This window comes from Perna viridis, chromosome 14, assembly GCF_037379345.1.
Source record: "Perna viridis isolate PV_CMFRI_1.1 ecotype Kerala chromosome 14, ASM3737934v1, whole genome shotgun sequence".
Classification (NCBI taxonomy): Eukaryota; Metazoa; Mollusca; class Bivalvia; order Mytilida; family Mytilidae; genus Perna; species Perna viridis.
Window position 1 is genome coordinate 33,286,691 of NC_142458.1, and position 23,137 is coordinate 33,309,827.

The 23,137-nt window shown below is 34.8% G+C and overlaps 2 protein-coding genes across 2 annotated transcripts; one reads left to right on the forward strand and one right to left on the reverse strand.

Annotated features, from left to right (window-relative positions):
• The first annotated feature begins 579 nt into the window (after positions 1 to 579).
• Positions 580 to 3,963, forward strand: LOC148599054 (uncharacterized). Its single transcript, XM_088560278.1, has 3 exons — positions 580 to 600; positions 1,483 to 2,675; positions 3,231 to 3,963. Exons 1-3 carry the CDS (start codon positions 580 to 582, stop codon positions 3,961 to 3,963), a joined length of 1,947 nt encoding a protein of 648 aa, XP_088416404.1.
• An 11,898-nt stretch (positions 3,964 to 15,861) lies between these two features.
• On the reverse strand, positions 15,862 to 20,989 carry LOC148599055 (uncharacterized). The gene is made up of 4 exons (XM_088561730.1): positions 20,914 to 20,989; positions 19,923 to 19,974; positions 18,184 to 18,456; positions 15,862 to 16,423 (listed from the first exon to the last, which is right to left on the reverse strand). Exons 2-4 carry the CDS (start codon positions 19,960 to 19,962, stop codon positions 15,990 to 15,992), a joined length of 747 nt encoding a protein of 248 aa, XP_088417856.1. The 5' UTR covers positions 19,963 to 19,974; positions 20,914 to 20,989; the 3' UTR covers positions 15,862 to 15,989.
• Between the last annotated feature and the right edge of the window lie 2,148 nt (positions 20,990 to 23,137).

Genomic DNA, 23,137 nt, shown 5'->3' on the forward strand with positions numbered 1-23,137 from the left:
GGAACGTCTTCCGGTGCATTAGACTACATCATACCAAGACTAACTCGCCCCATACATGTGGCTTCTAAGAAAATTGTATTAGTGAGTTTTATACGTCCAGTTGTTTTAATTTATTCGAAATCAATTATTTCTGTACTTCTGATATAAAATTTGAATGAAATATTTATATATCTTGCATTATGGCTGAATAAATTGCTTAAGAATTGTCCTATTTTCACCAAAAATACCTCTTTTCATATGTTGAAAAAAAAATATGAAAATATTAAATGCCCAGCGCCACACTTTATAGTATATAAATATAATACAGTTTCTACCTTTTGATAACAACAATGATAATTTTGAAGCGTTATTTTAGCCCGTATAGGCTTTTTGATTATCAATGGCAAGTGAAATTCCCCTAATACCTAAAAACGGCTGTTACTAAAAATAGAAGAAAGTCTGGTCATTATCATATGCATTTTCGGGAATCTCTTATGACCTTCTATCATTCCTAATATAAAATTTACCGCAATTCAAAAATGACTTTCACACGATTTTTCCAGTTCTGCATGGTTTTCTCATAGACACATGGTCTGCAAGATGGCGGCAGGTGGTAAAGGTGTAATTTGTTCGCTAGTACTTTTTACGTTTTTGAACAGTCAGCTCCTTTCTTTTGACAAAAAAGATGATCAGATATTTGGATATTCAAAGAAAGATAGTTTACAAGCTGATTTTACCAAATGTGTATCAATTAACAACAAAAACTTTTCATTGTCCTCGATTATGACCCTGATGAGTGTAAACAAACCAACATTGAAATCATCGTTGTTTGTTGGGGTTTAACGTCCGAGCAGCAATATTTCAGCTATATTCAGACAATGAACATGAAATGGATGACAAAATGAACATGAAATGAAAAAAAAGGATGGGTCACAAGGATAATAGGGTCGACAAATTTTGATTGCCACTGGAAAAAGGGGCATGGGTAAGGTCGGGCAATTTAGCCTCCTGTGGCGGAGCGCAAAGGTTCCTATTCCTATTGAATACCACAGCAGGGTTCTTTAACGTGCGAGGAACGTGGCATCTTTCCCAACACGGTGCACCACTATGGTTTGCGGTCAGGTTTTCCGTATTATAGCCTGACAACCCCAGCATGTAACACGCCAGGGGTACCCCATTCCACCACCTGGGGCACACATCCCAGTTGCTCTGTGGGCAGAGCGCCTAGCCCCCGGCTAGGTTTCTGAGCACTATTTAGTCGCCTTTTACGACAAGCTTAGCGCTGCTTCAGGCCTATTCTTTTAACACCCGGACCTGCACGGGGCGAAATCATCGTACAATAATAAGATAAACATTAACTTGTCATACAAAGAACCTTCGATAAAACTTTTTATGATTATAACGCTGCTAAAAAGTGGGGATATTCACCCGCAGCCCGGCCCAGCTTCAAAAAATCAGACGAAAAAATCCAGAATACCAAAATTCCCTTGTTCCATTTGTCAGAAGGGGGTAATTGCTACAAGTAAGGCAGTACCCTGTGTCAGATGTAAACAAAAGAGCCACTTAAAGTGTACTAAATCGATTTCTTTGAGCCAGTATGAACAACTGGTAAAAAACAACGTATCGATTAACTATGAATGCAACAAGTGCACATTATCGAACCTTCCTTTCGACGGATCAGATATCGAATTAGAAGATGATATAGTTAGTAATGAATCACACGGCATCACTAGCAGTCCTTCAGGAGAAGACAATGAATGCTTTAATTCCTTTAAATCAAAAGGACTTCACTTCATTCACTGTAACACAAGATCGTTACTCCCAAAAATTTCTGAATTGAGAATTATTGCAGAAAAAACACGAGCTGCGACTATATCAATTACTGAGTCATGGCTAGATAATTCCATTACGAATTCCGAAATACACATAGACGGATACAGCTTAATTCGTTCTGACAGAAATAGAAATGGCGGTGGCGTTTGCATTTACATCAGGTCAGACCTTGCCTTTTCTGGTAGAAATGACTTACATTCCGACAATATTGAGGCCATCTGGGTTGATATCCTCCTTCCACGATCTAAGCCAATTGTTATCGGCTGTGTTTATAGACCTCCAAAGCAGAATGATTTTTTGGAACAATTTGATGCAATCCTAAATAAACTTAACCCACAACATGAAATTTACATATTTGGAGATTTCAATATATGCTGGTTGCAAAATAACTCCAATGGGTACAAAAACTATAACAGTGTCCTCAGCCTACATAATATGAAACAGATTATTGATGAACCTACTAGAATAACAGACAAACATTCATCATTGTTAGATCACATTATCTGTAATATAAAAGAAAATATAAGCCAATCTGGTGTCGTACCCATTGGTTTAAGTGATCATTTATTGACATATTGTACAAGAAAGATATATAAAAAAAGTGACATTACTTTTGTGGACAACTCAATTAAGATTAGATCTACAAAACATTATGATAAAGATATTTTCACAGAGTTGCTGACCAAAGTAGACTGGTCAAAATTATATCTTTGTAGAAATGTTAACAAAGCTTGGGGCATTTTCAAAGATTTATTTTTATCTACATTAGATGAGGTAGCTCCGATAAGAGAAATAAAGGTTAAAAAGAAAACTGAACCTTGGATAACATCAGAAATACTTGAGTTAATATCAGAGAGAGATCAGTATTTTTTTATTTTTAAAAGATCAGGTTGTGATCAGGACTACTCAAATTACTGTAAACTGAGGAACAAGGTGCAAAGAATGATAAACAGTGTAAAATCTTGTTATTTTGAAAATAAGATAGAAGAGAATAAAAATAACCCCAAAAAATTATGGGAACAATTTAGAAATCTGGGTTATAGTAATAAGCAAAAAGATACTTCAAAAATTGTTTTAAATATTCAAAACAGTGGCTGTCATGATTCTCGCACAATTGCCAATCATTTTAACAACTTCTTCACTACTGTAGCTGAAAAACTAGTTGCAAAACTGCTAGCAGCTAAAGGGTTTTACAATTACAGCTCAAATATTTTCCAAATTTTTTATAGAAAGGTTTTCATGAATAATTTATGTTTAGAACTGTCTCCTGTTACGGAGGAATTTGTTTTTAAAGAACTACAATCTCTGAATATTACAAAGAGTACGGGTCAGGATGGTATTCCCTCACGATTTCTTAAAGACGGAGCACACGTATTGAATAAACCTATTACATTTATTATAAACTTATCTATTACCAGTGGCATTGTCCCTGATGACATGAAACAAGCACGTGTCTGTCCAATCTATAAGAAAAACAGCAGGTCGGATGTCGGTAATTACAGGCCTGTAAGCATACTAGTTGTGATATCAAAAATACTAGAAAAATCCATATATTCACAACTGGAGAGATATTTGGTAAAACATAACCTATTATACGACCTACAGTCAGGCATCAGATCTAACTACTCAACCGACACATGTCTAATACACCTACTAGACCATATAAAAACACAAGCAGCTCATGGTTTATACACAGGAATGATTATGCTCGACCTACAAAAAGCATTCGACACAGTGGACCACAACATTCTCTGCCACAAATTTAAATCTCTTGGTGTCTCTTCCACAAAATGGTTTCAATCGTACTTATCAGATGGAAAACAAAAAGTCGTCATAAACAGATCAGAATCTGAATTTTTGAATGTAACCTGTGGCGTACCTCAGGGTAGTATATTAAGCCCTCTTTTATTTCTTTGCTATGTCAATGATATGACAACCAGTATCAGCTCACAATGCAAACTTTTATTATACGCTGATGACAGTGCAATCTTATACTCACATAGAGATCCCGGTATTATATCATCCAGACTGGGTCAGGAACTCCAGTCTTGTAGTCGATGGCTGGTGGACAATAAACTGTCGTTGCATTTGAATAAGACAATGCATTATGTTTGGCTCCAAAAGAAAGTTAAAGAAACTTACCCGGTTTAGTGTAAAATGCAACGACCATACAATAGATTCACAGACAAGCCTAAAATATTTGGGTTTAAACATAGATCAATACTTGTCTGGGGAGTCTATAGTTAAAAATATTGTCCAAAAGTCTAGCTCAAGACTGGGGTTCCTGTACCGAAATGCTAAATGTCTATCAGAGGAGTCCAGGAAGTCACTGAGTGTGGCACTTATTCAGTGCCACTTCGACTATGCATGTTCATCTTGGTATGCTGGTCTCAATAAAAAATTAAAAAATAAACTTCAGGTTGTTCAAAACAAAGTCATTCGATTTATTAAAAACCTGGACTCTAGACATAGCATAGATTTTAATATATTTAAAGACGTTGGTATTCTTAATGTGGAAAACAGGGTACGACAAATGAGGTTAAACCATGTTTATAAAATATTTAATAGAAAATCACCATCTTATATGAATTGTAATTTCACAAGAATTCGAGATTTTCATAACCATTTTACCAGATCTAGTGAAAATAATGTTTATGTTCCAATTATAAAGGGGCCAACTGTTCAATCTTTTTATTATAATGCAATTAAAGACTGGAACAATTTACCAGCAAATTTAAAGAGTTTAAAAAATTCAGATGCGTTCAAACTAGGAGTAAAAGATTTTTTATTTGATCAATTGAAGCAAGTAGTTTCATTATTATATTGTAATACAGTGGATTTTAGTGTACGTCAGTACTTTGAGTGTTTGAAGATGAGTACTGGATGAGGACCATTGTTACTGTTGCAGAGTGGCGCTTGCCGCCTGGACACTACCTTTGGTCAACAGCCATGAACTCTTCTTTGGACACTTAAAGTTTTTAGATTTTATTTATAATACTACTGATTTGTTTCCTTTCAAGATACCCTGCCAAAGTTTTGAATTGTTATACTTTTTGTTCACCTCTAAGATTTTTACTCTATGAGGACCCCATTGTAAATAAGCTATTTAGCTTTCATGGGCCATCCTTGATTAGATATCAACGTCTTGGGTTCTATATTTTTGACAGTTCAATTCTTTTATACTTTTAAAATTTTATAGACAATATATATTTGTATTTTATATTGTGTATATGTATGTTGTAAATTGTGTAACACATGTAATATGTTGATATTTAGTCGAAATAAATCATATCATATCATATCAGACAGGCTGTTAATATGATTGTCTTTCAAAAATATTTATACTGTTCTTTCTTCAAATAAAATCAGTTTTGCCGGAATGAAAATAGACTCTGCCGTCTGATCTTTAACGAGCTAGACAAATGTGGATAATATATGTATTATCATCTTGAATGTTATCATTATATGATGTTTATCGATACATTTTGCAAGAAACATAAAAATATCCTATGAATATTTCAACCATTGTGCTTATTTAGTTTTTGGCAATCTTAAATTTTTGTATGTACATTGTACTTATAAGATGAGAAATGACAAGGAGATAACATTAAATTATTAAAACAAATTCTCTGAGAGCTTAGCACCTTATTTATTTTACTTTCATAGAATTTAATATCTATTAAAATTTGTATATTTGATTAAAGTCTTAATTTCTTTTTAAATAAAATCTTCATGTGTATTCTTCTTATATCAGTACACCAACATGTTTTAATTGGACAATGTACACCCACTTGATAAAGGCCTGAGAGAGTCCACAAATGTTTGTTACTCAACTACTTGTAAGGAATAATTGACTTTTTTTTTTACAAAATCCATGCAACTAAAAACAATCAATGGATGTGTTGATTTTTAATTTGGTGCGTTGCATTATATAGATGGAGCATATATTGTTCTCTGATTTGAATGTTGTCCGATATCAATTTTCTGTACGAATCGGGGTATGTCTCCGATAATAACACATACAACGACGTGCCGTTATTGCCTATCAATACCAGTGACAATCCCCAACAATGATTGGTTTACCGAATAGTTTTATCGTCTTTTTATGAACTTTACCAATCCTGTCCAGTCCAGTCTTTAACGGGCGGATAACTTTTTATCAGTTATCAGTCATCATGGACGAATCAACTAATGTCGGCAAAATATTAAATTTATAAATGTATCTTTTAATATACATGTAGAATAGAAAATTTGTGAGCATGTCCATGGCCGAACAGATACCCTGGTTCTTATGTATAACCAAGCTTCAATTATTATTGATTATAAAAGTCATAAAACAAATCATTGCAAACATTCTTTAATAATGAAAATTGTGTGCCCTCGGACATCTTCTTTCATAATCCCCTGCAAGAAAAGTAAGAAACTATAAACATTCATTTGGATGTTTTGGCTCCACATAAAGTCAGAAAAGTTAGTCTTACAAATTTTGAATTATTTCAAGATGGCTTGAAATATGTAAAGTACACACCAAATTGTTTTTTTTTTTCTTGTCGAATGAAACTTAATGTACGTAGTACTACATATCATATATTTAGATAAACATATCCGATTTTTATTAACGCATTACAAATGATTTTTTAAACTCTCTATCATTTACCCTATATTTTACACCTCTTGGCCTATATCTCACACTCTATATCACACCCTATATCTCACACCCAATATCAAACCTCAATCCCAAACCGGAACACACTTGCAGTAGGGTTGAATAATGAGATATAAACGAACATGCCACAGCCCTCGGAGTGATATAGGGATTCCGGATTGGTATGGCATGTGATACGGACTTTGACACGTAATACTCAGTACATGGCATATTACAAAATGCAAGATAAATATTCTTCCCTTGGAGATATTTGAAAAATGGGGGATACATAACCTAGAAATTTAGCCGAAATCATCTCTTATTGAACCATTTTCGATACACTACAGAATACCTGATTGTGTCTACGGTTAATAATTAAACCCCCTGATAATTCTATATTTGGACCAGTAACTCCGAACCAATAAACTCCATCTACACTAACATTGGAACCATTGGTACGATCGGGTACTACTGATATTTGGTAACAAGTTTTTCCATCTCCAGCCACTGTGCATGATACCTACGAGAGGGGAAATAACTCAGGTTTAAGAAAACCAGTCATGTTAATATTATTTAAATATAAAATAAAACATAAAACAGGGTCTTTTCTTTGTTTTATATAACAGATATGACAGATTAAGTTTTGTACGTTTAGAAGTTTTACACATTGCAACTGTTCTTTCTAATAAAAAATGAAAGTAACAAATCAACCAAAATAATTGCACTCTTTATTTTATTTTTGAATATCCCGCGCAGTCGTATCATTTAGATATTTATGTGGATTAAACAACCATAAAGCTGGAAATACTGTAGAAAAATCTTTATGATCTGCGCCACTATAAACGTTTGCCTTGATCTTGGTCTGTTGACAAAATTTCCCATTGCTAATTATATAGTGTAAGGGTATATAAATACCAATATATTTCTTAGATATGGAACTTTTTCTGGTCAAAAAGAGTTCCGCTCACTCGTTAAAGAGTAATCAACAGAACCAAGGTTATAGCGGTAATCAAAAGAATGTAATCCGGGGAGAAAGACCAGACATGGAAAACAGTTATTTACAACAAAGAACATAGAGTAACTAAAATAATACATACAAAGTAACAAAAGCAAATGAGCAACTCGGACTCTACTCAAAACTGGGAGCATGGACCAGGTGCACCGGTAGGGTAAATCTAGGCGTTCTTCAGCATTCGTGATTATATTTTGGTTATTCACTCTAACCAATTAATTATCCTACTATTAATACCATCAGTGTTGATTAATACAATCATTACAAGTATCTGAAATGTTTTAAGTGAAATGTTATTTAATTGTCTTTTTGGTAACGTTTTCACAGTGATCACAGAATAATAACAAAGTAATTAATTGCGGATGAACTCTTTATCTTGCCGGAACAGACTCGGGCTCAGATAATATCAAAAGAAGAGAAAGCGACACTTTTGTTTTTAGTTTTTGTTTTGTTTTATTTGGTTTTATTTATTGAAACGGGAAATTCACGACTTTGAGAATCCATGAAACAACACTACTTTCATTATCCACGAAAATTGGTACCCACGAATAAAATTACTTTAGTAGTATGTAGATTGTACATGAAATTAGCTCTTTGCAAGAGTTATCGTTATTGATTTTGATTGATTTGGTTGATTTGAGTGAGAGATCAATGTATAATTTTTTTTAAAAAATACAGATCTAAATACAGAAGGGATTATCGTTTTTAAAAGGAAAGCGTAGCATATGTAGACTGAAAAAGCATCGTTTGTTCCATGGATTTTTCTACACCAAGAATCACTTTACCATAGGCAGTGTCTGGTTGAGTGTAGGGTAAGCGTCTTCTGCTTGTCTAGAAATACCAACCGCGTTGCTCATAAAAAGCCAAGTTCAAGGTAGACGAAAAAAGAAAGGAAAATTATGACAGATTTTTTGGTGCAGATGGGTCCACGAGTTCATGATGACGACCATAAAACCTTTGTAGTGATGACTTCAATTTGTCGCAACATAACCTTGTTACAGAAGCCTAATTGTAAATACCAACCGCGTTGCTCATAAAAAGCCAAGTTCAAGGTAGACGAAAGAAGAAAGGAAAATTATGACAGATTTTTTGGTGCAGATGGGTCCACGAGTTCATGATGACGACCATAAAACCTTTGTAGTGATGACTTCAATTTGTCGCAACATAACCTTGTTACAGAAGCCTAATTGTAAGAAGTCTTGCGCGATGCAAAAAAAGTCTCCATAGTTACGGCAAAGGAAAATTACCGTAGTAAAACATATAGGGAGCTTTGAGAACAAAACAAACCAGAACACCACAAATTATTACATCTTCCAATTATTATTATTAAATCTTGACATGCATGTTTTTGATTTTTCTCATTTGCCTGATTCTTACAAATACTTACACTTAATTTAACAAAATGACTTTGAATATCTTCGCTAGATACACGTACCGTTGGCATACCAGAACCAAATTTCCGAGCCTCCCAAATAACCGTGAAAGACCATGTTGCGTTGAATACAGGGTGCTGTGGAAAGTAAGTCTGCACCTCTTGCGATAGGTTGGTGAGTAATACAGTTTGTTCCACGTACAATAGCTTTGGCTGACTATCGCTAAGAGGTCTTGTAGTCAAGTCGACTTCTGATATAGGTACTATTGTTTGTATATGTAAGTCATCGAATTTTTTTGACCATACAGGTAAAACATATGTTGAATCTCCTAACACAACTGATCCGTCAACGTATATCTAAAATATAAACTTTGTTTTGAAGAGTACTTTACTCCCTTGGTTTTATGAGAACCAAGAAGAACTTTATTTCCTTGTTTTGAAGAGTACTTCCTTGTAATCTTTTTTAATGATAACAAAAAGAACAATCAAAAACAAAATGTGCAACACCAAAATAATTTGATTTAAATCAAAAATTACAAACATTACATCTTTTCTGACCTATAACAATTACTGAATCAAAGACTAAATTACTATCAGTCTTTCTAAAAATCAAACTGAAGGTTATTCGTGCATGTAAACGACCCACCGAATTCAGTTTTGTTTCTGTTCAGAAACAGTTACTGATCACATAATTATATAACCAGTCTTAGTTTTTCATTTGGTTGTTGCGCTTTGATATAAAAATTATGTAGATTGTACATGAAGTTTTCGTTCTTGGTTTGATTTCATTTGGTTGAATTTGGCGGAAGAAGAATGTATGATTTTCGGAAAAGTGCAGATCTGAAAGCAGAAGTTATAATTGTTCTGTGAAAGTATAGCGCTTATAGACTGATTATAGACATCGTTTGTTTGGTGAGTTTTTCTTCACCATGAATCACTTTACCATTGGTAGTATCAGAGTTTTATGTGGACAGGTAATTAATAGTTTCGAATTTTATGTGGACTGGTACTTAAAAGAAAATGCTCAACACGTGTAATGAATATGGCACTCATTTGTGCTAACTGGCTGAACTGATGCTTATGGTGTCATATGTCCAAATTTTGAGTAGCATCTGCTGATACCTATATGCAAGGTATCACAAAATATTTTCACAAATAAATGCAGCAAACAATATTTAATAAGAAACAAGGAGATATATGCCTTTTGAGTATATTTTTCCCCAATTTTCGTCGTTATATTCAATATCTGTTCTTTTTACACAAAGCACCTATAAAAGTCTACTTTACGCCTTGACGCCTTGAAGCTGCAACCATTTTCCCAACCGCCTTTTTACCCAGTGTTTGAAACTAGACTATATTTTGCCATAAAACCGTAGTGCGTTTACTTGCATTACGAATGAAAATGAATGGTCCAAAAGAATAAACTTTAAAATGAGTGGTCCATAAGAATAAATTTTAAAATGAGTGGTCCAAAAGAATAAATTTTAAAAAGGCGAGCAAAGAAAGGAATTTCATTTAACAAAATTCAGTCTCACACAATTTGCAAAGAAAGTTATGAAGATAATTGATTGATTTTGTTATGCATGCATTGAAAAGCACACCTTTTTGTAGGTAGAAGAACACCTTGAAGTTGTAATTCATATTGCATCTACATTTGACTTTCATTAAATATTCAGAATGTTGAAACTATTGATTCCGTCAAAATTTATGGACAGTTGTTTTGCATCTGAAGGTGGCATGGTATTACCTTAACACAAATTTAAGAAAAAAACAAATACACACTGTTTATCGACTTTATATTAATGAAACCTAACAGTATAAATGCTCTGTATTATAAACTTATAACAAATAATGTAGACAGAATATCGGATGGTTCTACACTATATGTTGGAACCATAAAACAGCTACGTCTAACAGTTCACTGAACTTATTTGTCACCCTGTTATCCCAACAAAGTCACAATATACAGTGAAATCTGCCGTAACTGAACCTGTGTCGGACGGCAACTTGGCGTAGCAATGGCAAGTGTTTCGTTCACATGGTGACGACTTGAAGTGTACTTGAAATATGTTACCGCTCTTAGGGTTTTTTTCAGGGATCAGGTTATCCAAGCTGTACTGTGATATGAAATACTTGACACAGTAAAATTGCATAACATTGTAGTTACGGGTCGATGGGGAGAAGGTGTTGTAACCCCTTGAAAGTCTGTTGAAGTTATACAAAATGTAGGTACGATTAATAACTAAACTGAAACCCAATAATGACCATTCAAAAAGTAATCAAGGGAACCAAGGTTATAGCGGTAATCAAAAGAATGTAATCCAGGGACAAAGACCAGACGTGGAAAACAGATATACACAACGAAGAACATAAAGTAACTAAAATCACACATACAAAGTAAGAAAGGCAAACGAGCAACTCGGACTCCACTAAAAACTGGGAGCATGGACCAGGTGTACCGTTAGGGTAAATATTCTCTGCCTCTCTAGAAACACCCGCCGAGTTGCTCCACTAAAAACTGGGAGCATGGACCAGGTGTACCGTTAGGGTAAGTATTCTCTGCCTCTCTAGTAACACCCGCCGAGTTGCTCCACTAAAAACTGGGAGCATGGACCAGGTGTACCGTTAGGGTAAGTATTCTTTGCCTTTCTAGTAACACCCGCCGAGTTGCTCCACTAACAACTGGGAGCATGGACCAGGTGTACCGTTAGGGTAAGTATTCTTTGCCTCTCTAGTAACACCCGCCGAGTTGCTCCACTAAAAACTGGGAGCATGGACCAGGTGTACCGTTAGGGTAAGTATTCTTTGCCTCTCTAGTAACACCCGCCGAGTTGCTCCGTATAATCGTTTCAAGGACTAAAATATGTGGTAGAATAGTGCAATACTATCTCATATATTTCTTTACTAAAAGTGGGGTATCGGTATGTGTTCTACCTGTTGTTTTTTATTTAGCCTCTTGTTTTATTTTCTTGTTTTATTTATCTATTTATTCATTTATTCTGTAATTAATAAGGGGCTATTAATATCATCCCCGATTATAACTGAAAAGGAAGAAGTCAAGTTGAAAACTGGTTGATTGTTTGTTTGTTTGTTGGGGTTTAACGTCCGAGCAGCAATATATCAGCTATATTCAGATGATGAACATGAAATTGATGATAAAATGAACATGAAACGATGATGAAATGAAAAAGGGATGGGACACAAGGACAATGGGGTCGACAGATTTTGATTGCCTCTGGAAATAGAGAGAGGTGGGTAGGGTCGGGCAATTTGGCACTATGGTTCCTAATCCGGGAGAATACCACAGTAAGGTTTTTTAACGTGCGAGGAACGTGGCATCTTTCCCAACACGGTGCACCACTATGGTTTGCGGTCAGGTTTTCCGTATTATAGCCTGACAACCCCAGCATGTAACACGCCAGGGGTACCCCATTCCACCACCTGGGGCACACATCCCAGTTGCTCTGTGGGCAAAGCGCCCTAGCCCCCGGCTAGTGTTCTGAGCACTATTTAGTCGCCTTTTACAAGCTTAGCGCTGCTGCAGGCCTATTCTTTTAACACCCGGACCTGCACGGGGCGAAAACTGGTTGAAATTAGGGTTGGTTGTCTAAAATAATTTCAACCTAACGACAACTTTGAGATTCAACACAACTGCAACCTTGAAAAGGACAACCATGTAACAACATTTTACAAAGTATAAAAATAACCTGTTATCAACGGTGTGTAAAACAACAAGAAACATTTAAACAATGGGTAAGTTGACAATGAAACCTAATTTCAGGCAGAACCTCGAGATTGAGGATATCAAGGCTAAACCATCTGATTGTTCTTGCAAAAACGCTCAATTCAAAAATGGTCCTTCCGGTCACGTCATTTCATGAGATTTAAGCATCATCGAAAATAAATCGCACCATAAATTGGAATTACAACTTTACAGTTCTTATAGATGCCGTGGAGGACTACGCTAGAAATTGGGTAAAACGAGTACAAGGCATTGATTCTTTGTCAGAGTGGGTAGATGCTGTGAGGTCTCTAAATTTGAAACACATGAAAGTTTAAGTAGGCCAATTAGTATCAATGCTGCATCAGTTTTCAAAGACCCCGATGAAGCAAAAACATTGTCTACTATACTATTATCAGAGGTAGATACAGAAAATAATAGCAGTAATAAGACCTATACTGCTACCACACTCTCCAAAGAAGAGATTGTGGAAAACCATAAATCTGTGCTATCCTCTTTTGATCTCTCTATCAAAGACGATGATTGTGATCTGGATTCCTAAACTCCACAAGAATCCATACAAACAACACTACATAGCTGGATCTGGAAAATGTACCACCAAACCTCTTTCAAAACTTTTAAATTCTATACTCACAGCTGTCAAAGAGGGTCTGCAGTCCTACCTCCCGTAGTGGTATTAATTCTATGTAGATGCCGAAAAATTCGAAAGATCTTCTGGAAACACACAATATAAGATTTTTATCAAAATACAATAGCATTAAAACCTATTATTTTTTCAACCCTTTATACTTCGATTTTCCATACTCAGTTAAAATCCCGATCCTGAAACATTATACATCGTTGTTACTTAAAAAAAAAGGACTTTACACCTACATACACATATGTAGTTCTTGGTATAGATTCCACTTACTTTGTGAAAAAAGTATTTAAATTAAATTCATTCCAAATCACCTTCCAAATATACCGAAGATGTTTTCAAAATGCTGGAAATTTTTATCGACAACATATTTGTCCAGTGTAGTGGATGCGTTTTTTCAGCAAACGGTCGGCATTCGAATGGAAACAAACTGTGCTTCTCTACTTGCTGACCTATTCCTCCACTCCAATGAGATTGACTTTATAGCTGATCTGATGCAAAAGAAGGAACATCGTTCAGCTAGATCATTTAATCTCAGTTTCCGCTATATAGATGACGTACTATTGTTATACAATCCTAGTTTCGGGGATTTGATACATCGCATCTACTCCAAAGAACTTGAGTTAAAAGATACTACAGACACTGTGAACTCAGCCTCATATCTTGACCTACACTTAGGGCTCGACGGTTAGGGAAATCTATTGACCAAAATATACGACAAACGCAATGACTTTTCATTCCATATTGTCAACTTTCCTTTCATCTGTGGCAGCATCCCTTCAGCACCTGCATATGGAGTTTTCATATCGCAACTCATACGTTATGCCAGAGCTTGCCGAAACTTTTTTGTATCGTCCTAGACTTCTTACAATTAGGCTTCTGGAACAGGGTTATGTTGCTACAAGATTGAAGTCATCACTACAAAAGTTTTATAGTCGTAACCATAAATTCTTAGATCGTTACGGTGTATCCATCTGCACCATGAAAACTGATTTGTTCAACGTGTTATAGTTTTCCTTTCCTCTTTCGTCTACACCGGACCTGACTTTATATGAACTATTCGGCGGGTGTTTCTAGAAAAGAAGAGGACGCTTACCCTACTGCTGCACCTGGTCCATGCTCTCAGTTTTTTGTGGAATCAGAGTTGCTCATTTACTTTTATTACTTTGTTTGTATTATTTTGGGTTTTTTTGTGTTCTTTGTTGTATATGTCTGCTTTCCATGTCTGGTATTTGTCACTGGATTATATTCGTTTGATTACCGCTATAACCTTGGTTCCCTTGATTGCTCTTTCAAATAGCTTTCAACGTTGACATATCATTGTGTGGTGCCGGATTGGAGGAGGTTTTATATCATATATAAAGTTTGTCAATGGAGTCCATGGGCTGGGAGGATCCACCATGGAACCCCCCTCACAGTCATTAACTTCATTATGAATACTGTTAAACCTTTTATTTTCGAATCAACTTGATTTGTCGCCAAAATATGTTTTCGGATTCTTTCCAGTGTCGATACTTTTTGGGGTTTTTATGACTTCTTGTGATTTTCATTGTCAGAATTTATCACAAATTGCTCAAAATGGTACTTTTGATTTTTCCATAAAAAGTCGAAAAATTCGACTCTACATATAAACAAGTTTTTTTCTCGACCAAAACGGCTCAGATGTGGTACCATTCGATCGATAATCCAATTTTCTATATCATGAAACCAAGAAAATTCTATTTCAATATAAGAATTTTCTTTGAAAAATCAAAATATTACCCTTTTCCCTAGGAATTTGATTTTTGCCTCAACGAGCTTTAAAAAGTGGACAAAAATACAAAAATGCTACATTTTATTACCTGGCGCATAATCGATTCGTAAGTTATGGGAGGCATAAGGGTACCTGAAAATCATACGGTTGATGAGTGGGGTGCACATGGGGTTATCTCAGCCCACGTACAATAATACATTCATCTCTAACAAAAATCAACCTTATCATGGACATGAACGATAACTCTTCCTAATTTATTTAAATTTAGCTAAAAATTGTATCAAAAAGATGGCAAAGATTAGTTAATATATGGTCAGTAACTATTAATGAATAAGAACATAGTCCAAGTGGTTTTGGTTGGTTTTTGTCATGCTTGGATCGCCGACCGCCTATCAGACTTTTACAAAGACTGATATTCATAAACATTACAAGTTTAACTTATTATGTACTCCTTGTATTTCTGTAAAGTCAAGTTCTCAACTTTCACATTGAAAAAAAATTAAAAATGTATCTATTTTGGCCTGTTTTGGTAGGGTAAAAAGCATTCAATGTGTCGCAACAAAAAAATCAGCAACGAAATCAGTTTCCGGCAGAAATCTTTCAATATACATGTAAGTACACGTACATTATTTTGTTTTTACGTTGTTAGAATGAAACAAAACAGTTAAATTTGAACTTTCATTTGATCTTCTAAAACATATATATGTTTCGTCATCCCAATTTGTGATTACTCGTCTTCTGATCAACTACTTTTAAACAAGATTCGTAAATAGTGTATAGTGTAGTTTTCTCCTACTGTTTTACCAAAGAAGGAGATGTAACCTACATGTACTTAAAGAACTTCCTGATCTGGTAGAAGAAGAACAGAAATCAGAAAAACCTGAAAAGTTAAAGTACATGGAATATTTTTAATTGTAGTTCATTCACAAATCGGAGATATTTCATTGAAGCAAATTTAAACAGTAAAGTGTGCATATGTGAAAGATTCATTCACAACTTCATTTTAAGATACTTGTTTATCCACAGAAAACAACTTCGTAATTTGTTCCTTGGCAGGTAAAAGTACTTGTGTGATCGTCATAAGCATAGCTATAAGCAGTTGGGCACGGATTCTTAAAAACTGCATGGTAGTCAGTTGGCCAAGTTGCTGGGTTACACGTTTCCGGTCTGTTATGAGCGCCCGCGCAACAATAATTATCTGAATGGAAAGCAAAACAGGCTGATTTACACCCAGCAACACGTCCGTTTACACGATACTGAAGTTCAGACGGACATCGGGCATTCATGTCCACTCTACAGTAAGCCTCCCTGCACCAGTAGGTTCCTCCTCCTCCATAATGACTAGTAGGTTTCAAGGTCATGGGAATGTTAAATCCATCAACCAAACTGAGGTCGTAGAAGTCATTTGGTGAGTTAAGTGTAATTTCAGCGAGTGTTGCTGGTGGTGCACCTAAACGAAAGGTATACATTTATGATTTATAAAAATACGTTTATTAAGTACTGAATATTCAAGCTAATGTGTGGACGAAAAAGTATATACAATGATTAGTTTATTCACAATTTACAAGAAAGCGTTTACCTTACATGGTAAAGAATATTCACGCTCGGACAAAGATAATACACATAAAAAAAGAAAATAATAAAAAAAACTCCATATGATTCTGTCTTCAAACCATAATCGTAAGTGATTTCGAAAATATTTTCATTTTATTCCTAAGTGTTTGCCACAAATGCATTTATGAAAGGGTTTATATTAACTTAAAAACCAAGAAAGTGAAAAATGAGTCAGACAACCCTTTAAAAGAGCTGAGATCAGATACCAGACTAGGTTGAATGATTGGGTTTGAGAGATTTACTCTGCTTCATGTTGCAGAGTGCAGGCAGATTTATTTAATTCTACTTTGTACTTATCAAATTTTTGAACGGCCCGGCGGGAAAATAAGTCAATGTAATAGAAACACGCAATCAAATTTCCGCTACATAATAAATAACCTTGGATGCAGAAAAGATAATTTCTTCTTGAAAAATATGCCGGAATCGTAGTCATACGCGAAAAAAAATGACTTTGGTCGGGTGGTGACTTTACCACACAATTTAAATTACAATGTACGTAAAAAAGCAAAGGATTGTGGAATATTTAAGACATTTTTATGATTTTTTAACAGGTAAAACGAAATAACATAGTTTGTGGTAATTTACACTTGTATTCCTTAAAACTTAAAATTCCGAATATACCAATCGGTGTTAATGTAACTACTTCAAAATGAAACTTTACCCGGAAAATCATGAACTTTCCTTAGCAATCTTGGCTACATTCGCATAGAATTTAGAATCAAGTACTGACCATTTATATCATAGATGGGGCGAGGGGGGGGGGGGTCTGGTATTTGATGTCGGATAAGAATTTATTTTTCGCAAGCGGCTAAAAATTCATAATACAGCAGCAACCGAAATAATTTTTATTCTTTAAAAAATCTGCCTTGTTTTCTGAACAGGATAATGTAGAACCATTATTTCTATTTCAATGAATGAGTGAAAAAGATTTTTTTTCCTAAAATTTGGAACATTCATCTCTTTTTAGAAAGATCCCAGCCCTTTTTTTCTCCTTCGCTCATTATGATCCGTATCTAAAAGGATGATTTTCTTTATTTTGTATGAATTCTTTCCAATTTTAACAGTGACTTTATAGCCATTCACCCAAAACAAATCTGGGTAAAAGAATCATTAAAATGGTCAGAACTATTTCCTATATGATGATTAAGAGAATTGTCTAAATGGTAGTTATTAAAGTTTCCTTGAATAATAAATAAATCCCGCGGAATTCTTTTTAAAATGGATAGTAGTGTAGATAAAAAGGCACCAATTTAATGTAAAGACCCACAAGCAGTAAAATAAAAATATCTTTTGAAGTCCGTGCTCTGCATTTGTCCGGGAATTTTCACAGTGGGAAGTTAACAGCATTGGTATGGCAGATTTACATCATAGGTCCTCTTGTTTTAACACGGAACATAACTATAATGTACTAGAACGATGGTCCTATACTAGCTTATTGAGCAACTGTTACTACATTTAAGTATAACAAAATCCAAAATACCAACAAAAAACTCATTAAATAATATTTTGAGAGCAGAAATATCAAGCTACAAATCGCTCAATGAATCCCCAAAAGTCCAATATTGTAACCTTAAATCACCCAAAAAATCAATTTACCTGTAGTATGGTGATTTCCACAGTCCATCCAAGGGCCACAATCTCCAGTTTCACAGTGGAACCGCCCTCCAGTGTTTCTACATCCAGTGCGTGCCCACCATCTAGCGGCAATCAAGTCATTTGGTACGCCAATATTCACTACCTGACCAGGGTGCATTTCCCATCCACCACCGTTGGGAGGAGTGTAACGTGGATTAGATTTGGTTCTACCGTACATAGCTGCCCATACTGTGTAGCCACAACTGTTCCGGAGAACAACGTTCACGCCAGCACCTACAAATACACAATAAAATCAATCGAAGTGGTACGGGTCGCCGAATGGGACTCTTGTGGTTTTGTACTCAAATTTCAATTTTGTACAGACAAAAGTGAATTTGGTTCAACAAAAATGAGTTCAGATTAACAAAATTTATAACATACTACAAATTTTCAATTTTGTATCACAAAAGTAAATTCTGTGTCACAAAATTCAATTTTGTGAGACAATATTCAATCGGATATCTGCGAGACCCGCGGTTACTATATTCAATGAGAGGCCTCCTTACAAAAATCGTAATGAAAGAGAATTCATTTGCATATCCAAGGATTCTGTAAACTAATTTGGACACATAATTGTCTTTTGTCTCACAAAATTGACTTTTGTGACATAGAATTGACTTTTGTGACACAAAATTGAATTCTGTCTAAAAAATGAATTTCGTCATTACAAAATGAAGTGATCATTAAACAAGTCTGTGAAACATAGTTTTGTACAACAAAAATTATTTTGTTATCACGGAATTTAATCTTGTGTACACAAAATTGATTTTGATTACACAAAGATCAAGTCTCATTCGGCGCCTCGTAAGTGGAATCACGATTGAGTAGTCAAATGATTGGCAATTTAACGTGTCTATTTGATGCACAATTTCTGACAGGAAATGGACAGACAAAAAAAAAAAACAAAAAAAACAAAAAAAAAAAAAACTGACAGACTTAGTTGAAGTTTACAGAAAATGGATGGAGTTGTTTGGGGGTCTGGCAAAAGGAAGACTAATCAATTCCGAGTTTCAAATTCGATTTAGGGTTATGTTGATAGATTATTGGAATATAAAAGGATCAGACATAAGCGTATAAAGCTTTAAAACTATTTGAGTCTAAGAATGTTATTGGCCGCGGAAGGTTGTCAAAACTAAGGAGTGGTGTAGGGAATGGGCTCTCAATATCGTTTTAAATGCCCCTTTTGGTGTGCGTCTCAAACAGCCTCTGACAACTTAAGTCCAACTCCAACCTTCACGAAGGGGCGAAGGCGAGTCACTAGCGCCTTAAAATCTTGGAGGGTAGCCCATCTAGGAGAAGGAAAACTCTGACCTAAAACCTCCGCTGCTTTGCGGCTACACCCTCCGACAAGGAAAAGGCTTCAGGAGACAACCTCGGGGAAAATCCAGAACTAGGAATCTGTAACTTCCTTCCTGTACTTCCAGGATCAGAACTTCACTTGACACCAGAATGTTATTTATTTTGATTGGAACTACACTGTACAGTCAAATTCTTAGAGTCTGATGACGTCACAGTTAACAATTTTCTCAGAATTCAGAATTGTTCAAACTTTGTGGCGCTGGCTGGAAATCAAAACGGTTGTTTAAACGGGAATAGATCATAACAATAAAGGATGGGAACAGTTCTTCAAAGTAAAATTATACATAAAGTTCAAAACTGAATATCTATTACAAAAATCTCACGGAATCGGTATTACTTACAAGCATGTAAAATGGCTAATGCTATAAGTTGTTTCAACATATTGACTGCAATCTACAATAGAAAAAAAAACAAATGCCCAGTGAAAAAAAATAGAACAATTTATATACATACAATAATGTTCAGTTGTATCACTGCAGCTTCGGTCATCACACAATAGACATGGGATTCAACTGAGTGAGGGTAAAGGAACTATTCGATTTTCAGGCCATGAGTTTTAGCTTGAATTCCTAATATTACTTTAAATATATACCAGTCAACATAAAATTCAGGCATAGCGTAGAATAACACATCGAACAGGCAATGCTTTTTCGGTCTACATATGATAATTTTTTTACGTAATGATAGTTCTTTCAATATTTAGGTCTTCATTTTAAAAAAAAAAATGCCATGAATTCATCTCAAATTATAATCAACCATATAAATCAAATCAAGAACAATAACTCTTGCAAAATGCAATTTTTCATACACAGTCTATCATTTTTTCACGAAAATGTAACAAAGTGACGACAATATTAGACTGGTTATGTGGTATGGTTTTATGTACGTGAATCATCCCATGTATGATGTAGTATTAAGACTGCTTTTTGTTTATATTTGATCATAAAATTGGTAAAATATCATATTTCTAATTCATTGTATGTAAAGATTAGGATTAGTTAAGAGAAGTTATTTTACAAGTATGTATCCATTAAAACTAACCTGCTTAAATTCAAGATAGTGTTATAGTTCAAAGGGAGAAAATTCATTTCATTATTATAAAAACATTTACATGGTATCAAAAACGAGAATTAAACATTCTTTATAGTTAGCAGTTAGCAGATTGAAGCCTAGAAACATGTAATTTAAAAAAGCAGAAACTACAAAATATGATTGCTTTTTTTTTTTCAGAAATGTGAAAATGGCCTTGGAAATTAATAAGGCAATATCCAATGACATCAGTAAAACTTTGAACATAATGTTGTTCAGCAACGAATCCAAAGTTAGTCTTACCCGTTCAAACCAACAGACGGCTATAGTCAAACTGAGATTACACAGATTACAGCGCTTTAAAGGCAGAGATAAGGTATTCCGATTACTGACCTCATGACCTTAAATGACTTTATCTCTCATTGTTAGAGCAAGCATCTCCAATTATTGAACTGTCTTTAAGAAAAAGACCATATCTCGTTCGAAGTAAAATCTTTCTTTTTATTGAGTAAAGTGAAATAATAGTGATGATAAAAACAAAAACAAGAAAGCGAATATATATCCAAAAACAGTCTTGAGAACTGTATGCCATATCTTCGTCTCATGTGATAATTAAATGAAATACGTTGTTACCAATATTACAGAGCGATTTTTATAAAATATGCATGAAATATTTAGGCGACTGGCCACATAATATATTGAAATGTTATATCAAGTTTAAGAAGTTCAAGATCAAATGTTCAAGCGTTTTTACATATGCATGTAGTTAAGAGTGTCCCATATTTTTTGGTGACTTTTTATTTCACTTAATTTAATTTGTCTATTCATGATGATTTTCCACTATTTTCGCATTTTTTACTTTATTAACATCATGATACGTAGTTGAATTGAATGATATCGCCCACCTGTGAATTATGTTTGATTGGACCCCTTTGCGTCTCGTGAAGCTGCATTATTGTTGATAGACTAAAACTTATCATATGGCGGGTGCCGTTGACGGACCAGGGCATGCTTACTCATTTGTCTTTTTGTGGGGAGATCATATTACTAGTGCATGCTTTAGTTTTTATATACATCTTTTTCCTAATCTTCAGGTTTTATTTATAATGATCTATTCTACTCGGTGCGCTACTTTGTGTTTGTATAGATCGTCTTGGTTTCCTGTTTTTACTTTCTGGCCATATATGTTGATTTTTACGTCCTCTATATTTGAACTATTCCATTACTCCCTCTACGATTTTTTCACGATATCAAAATTATATTCTATTATATTAGATTTCTATTTTTCCTTTCTTTTTCTAATGGACTTCATTAATAAAAACGGAGAAATTTCCCACATTGCACACAAATTTGAAATGATCCCAGCAGTGTTCACAAAACTGTTTTTAATTATGTATTTATATTAGTGTGAGTTCCTTTTTAATTAGTATTTTTTTTATTATGGGAAGTAAAATACGAATTAAAAAAATGGAACAGTTTTGTGTTTTCTGACCACAACTCAGTGTTTCACTTGAAAGCCATGACATTGTTTATATCCTTTGGTTTTTATTCATCATTCCCCGGGGACCATACCCACCAAAAGAAATATTTCGGGATATTTACTTGTAGAAATTACATTGTCAGCCGCCTTTTGGTCTTTCAATGTCACATTTTTTATATCATACGACCACAAAAGAATCGGTCGTATAATGGTATCAACCTGTCGTCTTGCGTGTCAATGGTGTCCGTTAACGATAACTAAAAGTAAAACTAATCCGATCTTTCTGAAATTTTCGCTCGTTGTTACAAGGACATCGTGGAGGGTCCTATTGTTTATAGTTTAAAAAGAAGTTTTTGTCCCCCTTTGGAAGTGAGGGCTCAAAGAGGAATGAGTGTTATAATTTTGAGTTAATAGGAAAAGCTTATTAATGATCCAGTTTTATGATTTCAGATATCTCTGATAGTTTTCGAATCATAAGGGGCTAAAGGGACACACACACACATTCGACACAGTCGCAGGTCCAATTTCGAAATGTATTAATGACTTTCAAATTTTGAGTAATATTGTGTCCAAACCAGCTGTTGTGTCCATAACGAACTGTAAGTACCTATGCCCAAGTGAACAGAGTTCGACATGTTGTGGTCGTATCATGTGGCACTCTGTAAAGCTCTTTATTCTCATTGCAAGTATGTAGTTATTTGACCACTTCCGTTATGGTTCAAATCGCATCCCTTTATAAGCATTCAGTCTTAACACAATTCAGAACTGTATCGAGCTTGGAACTTTGTGTCAACTATGCCCCATCTGTTTAGGGTTCGACCTCTGCGGTGCATCAGCATTTTTTTTACATTACGTTTTGTTTTTAGAATGAAAACGTGCTTAGTGAAGGCACTACTCAATGGAGACAACCGATTGTGAACATTTTATATACATAACAAGTGTGGATACATACTGGTATTGCCCGATGGCCAAGTATGGACGCAGACTGGTATTGCCCGAGGAGCAAATTTGAAAATACATACGTTTTGTCCTGAATGTGTTTGCATT